This window comes from Austrofundulus limnaeus, unplaced genomic scaffold (genome assembly GCF_001266775.1).
Source record: "Austrofundulus limnaeus strain Quisiro unplaced genomic scaffold, Austrofundulus_limnaeus-1.0 Scaffold30, whole genome shotgun sequence".
Classification (NCBI taxonomy): domain Eukaryota; kingdom Metazoa; phylum Chordata; class Actinopteri; order Cyprinodontiformes; family Rivulidae; genus Austrofundulus; species Austrofundulus limnaeus.
The window spans coordinates 3215688-3218364 of record NW_013952432.1 but is presented as its reverse complement, the minus strand read 5'-3'; the positions used below and the strand labels follow the sequence as shown (position 1 = coordinate 3218364).

At 38.2% G+C, this 2677-nt stretch overlaps 1 protein-coding gene across 1 annotated transcript in view; it reads left to right on the top strand.

The window, feature by feature from the left end:
• cdh23 (cadherin-related 23) overlaps positions 1 to 2677 on the top strand; it is a gene marked incomplete at its 5' end in the record, with an annotated part of 152643 nt that overhangs the window by 126895 nt on the left and 23071 nt on the right. Inside the window, 2 exon segments of the mRNA XM_014005461.1 lie at positions 280 to 387; positions 1847 to 1949. Coding sequence (XP_013860915.1) covers positions 280 to 387; positions 1847 to 1949 — 211 coding nt within the window.

Genomic DNA, 2677 nt, shown 5'->3' with positions numbered 1-2677 from the left:
AGTTAGTTAGTTAGTTAGTTAGTTAGTTAGTTAGTTAGTTAGTTAGTTAGTTAGTTAGTTAGTTAGTTAAAAAAGAACTCCACAACTCCACAGATCAGATGTTTCAGAATTAGATCCAAATCTTTAATTCTTCTTCCTGGTCTTCTGCCTCCAGGCAACATGAGCCTGATGGATCCTGAACACTTTGATCATATATTCTTTATTTCTTCACGCCTCGTCGTTCCTGTGGAACACGTTGAGTTTCTTCCTAACGATAACTCCTCCCCCTGTGACTCTCAGACAGGTGTGGTGCAGGTGAACAGACCTCTGGACAGAGAGCGAGTGTCTGAGTACGTCCTCACCATCACCGTTAAAGACAACCCGGAGAACCCCCGCAACGCTCGACGGGTAACTCCTGCACCGTCACACAGTCTGCGGACAAACAATCACATGTTCTGCTTCATTATTTATGGTAAAACTGTGGAAACCTGCAAGGTAGCAAAATATAATACAACCCAGTAYTTACAGGGTATGTACCTGATATTTATAGGGTCTTTATAGGGTGAGTACCTGGTATAATTCCTTTGAGGACCAAGCTGTATTACCAGGTACATATCTTTTTTTAAGTACTTGGTATGTATCTCATAAGTACCAAGCACATTCCCAGTACTTACCAGTTATGTACCTAGTACACAAGTAACCAATAAGTATGAGATACCTACCTAATACTTACAAGGTACATACCTTGGGCTTTTAGGGTGCATACATGGTAGGGTTCCTATGAGTACCAAGCTGTATTACCAGTTAAGCACCAGGTATGTACCTGGTAAGTACCAGATATATACCCTTGTAAATGGCTGGATTGTATCCACTTAAGTACCAGACACATACCCAGTGATTCCCAGTTATATACATAATATACAAGTAACCTGTATGTATGAGATACCTACTCAATATGTACCTGATATAGTATATAGGGCCAAGCTATATTACCAGGTATGTTCCTTTTTAAATAATTGGTTTGTATCCCATAAGTACCAGGCACCTACCTAGTACTTACCATTATATACACAAGTAACCTATAAGTATGCAATACCTACCCAGTACCTATCAAGTACATATCCTTTAAGTTCTTGATAGGAACCAGGTATGTACTGGTACGTAAGTAGCAGGTACATTCCAGGTACATAACTTCTAAACACTTGCCATGAGAAACATATATGTACTTGTTAATATGTACATACTTTGTACTTACAAAGGAAGTAGCAGACTGTTTTGTATTTTAAAAAATTAAGTTTTTAGAATACTCATCAGTTTTTTTAAATTTGTAAGAAAAACTAAATGTGGTGTATAAAAATATATATTACTTACCTCAGAAAAACCAAGTCATTGCTGCAGATATACGAATAAATAAAATACTTTTTCTACATTAAAGTGAAAAACAATCATGTCTGATTTTAACATTCTGTTAGAAACAAGAACAGATTGGGCCAAAAGTATTAAAAATAAAACTTGTCCTATTAAAATTTAATTTCAGAAATCTTTTTTATTATGTTTATTTTACAGTAACACAATAACGTTTGATTGCAGACTAATTGTAAATAAATCWTTGCAGCTGCTGAAGTTTAAAAGTAGAACATTAAACCGTGCGTGGGACAGAAGAGAAACTGTTGTTGCTCTAATCTGCAAACGTTAACCACAGAGAGTTGTGCACAGAGCTGCAGGAGCTGCTGTTAGCTTCAGCTGCATCAGGCTGCAGCCTCACAGCCCTGCTAACCTCTACCTTCACTCCAATCTGATCGGACCTGGAGCCCAGCTTTGTTGGGTCAACCGGGCCTCTAATCATCATGTGTCTCTGTCCCCTCAGGACTCAGACTTCCTGGTGGTCACCATCCTGGACGAGAACGACAACAGGCCGATCTTCACAAAGCCCAGCTACAGAGCTGAGATCCTGGAGAACTCTGCAGCAGGTAGTGTGTCGAGGCAGCAGGAGGAGCAATATGTGCAACACCTGGCAGCGCACTGTAACCCCGTCTTCACCACTTCCTGACTTTGTTTACATACTGCTCACTTTTTTTTTACTTTGTAGGTCACAGGAAGACTGACAGCTGTTAGCAGCTTCGAGGTTGAAAGGATTTGATAGATTTAAACTTTTATCATCATTTATTTTGTTTAAACGGCACCAATTCACTACAAAAATCAGCAGTTTGAGCCTGTAGCAGCAGAACAAAGGGAGAGCTCAGGAAACCCAAACTACAGATTTAACAAAGAAAAGTCTGGAGTCTGTAAAACATGGAAACCCCTAAAACTATTACAATATGGAATAAAATTTTTAGCTTTCATCTTGTGTTAAAGGGGCTAAATTTATTTCAGGTGTTGTTTTAATTCTTCCATAGATGAATTAGTGTGGACATGTTCTTATAAAACAAACACAACAACACTGACAGTGTACAAAGCTAACACTAAATCCTTCCAAGTTGTACAAAGAAGTGTTAATAAAAGAAACAAATGACGACTAGGGCTGCCACGATTAATCGATTAATCGACGACTAATCGATTATTAAAATAATCGATGACTAATTTAATAATCGATTAATCGTTTTCTTTTTTTTTTTGTTCTTTACTTTGTTTTTCTTTCCAAACTGCTTTGACACCTTCCACTGCCACATCTGCCTTTCTGTCCTTGACACACATGCAC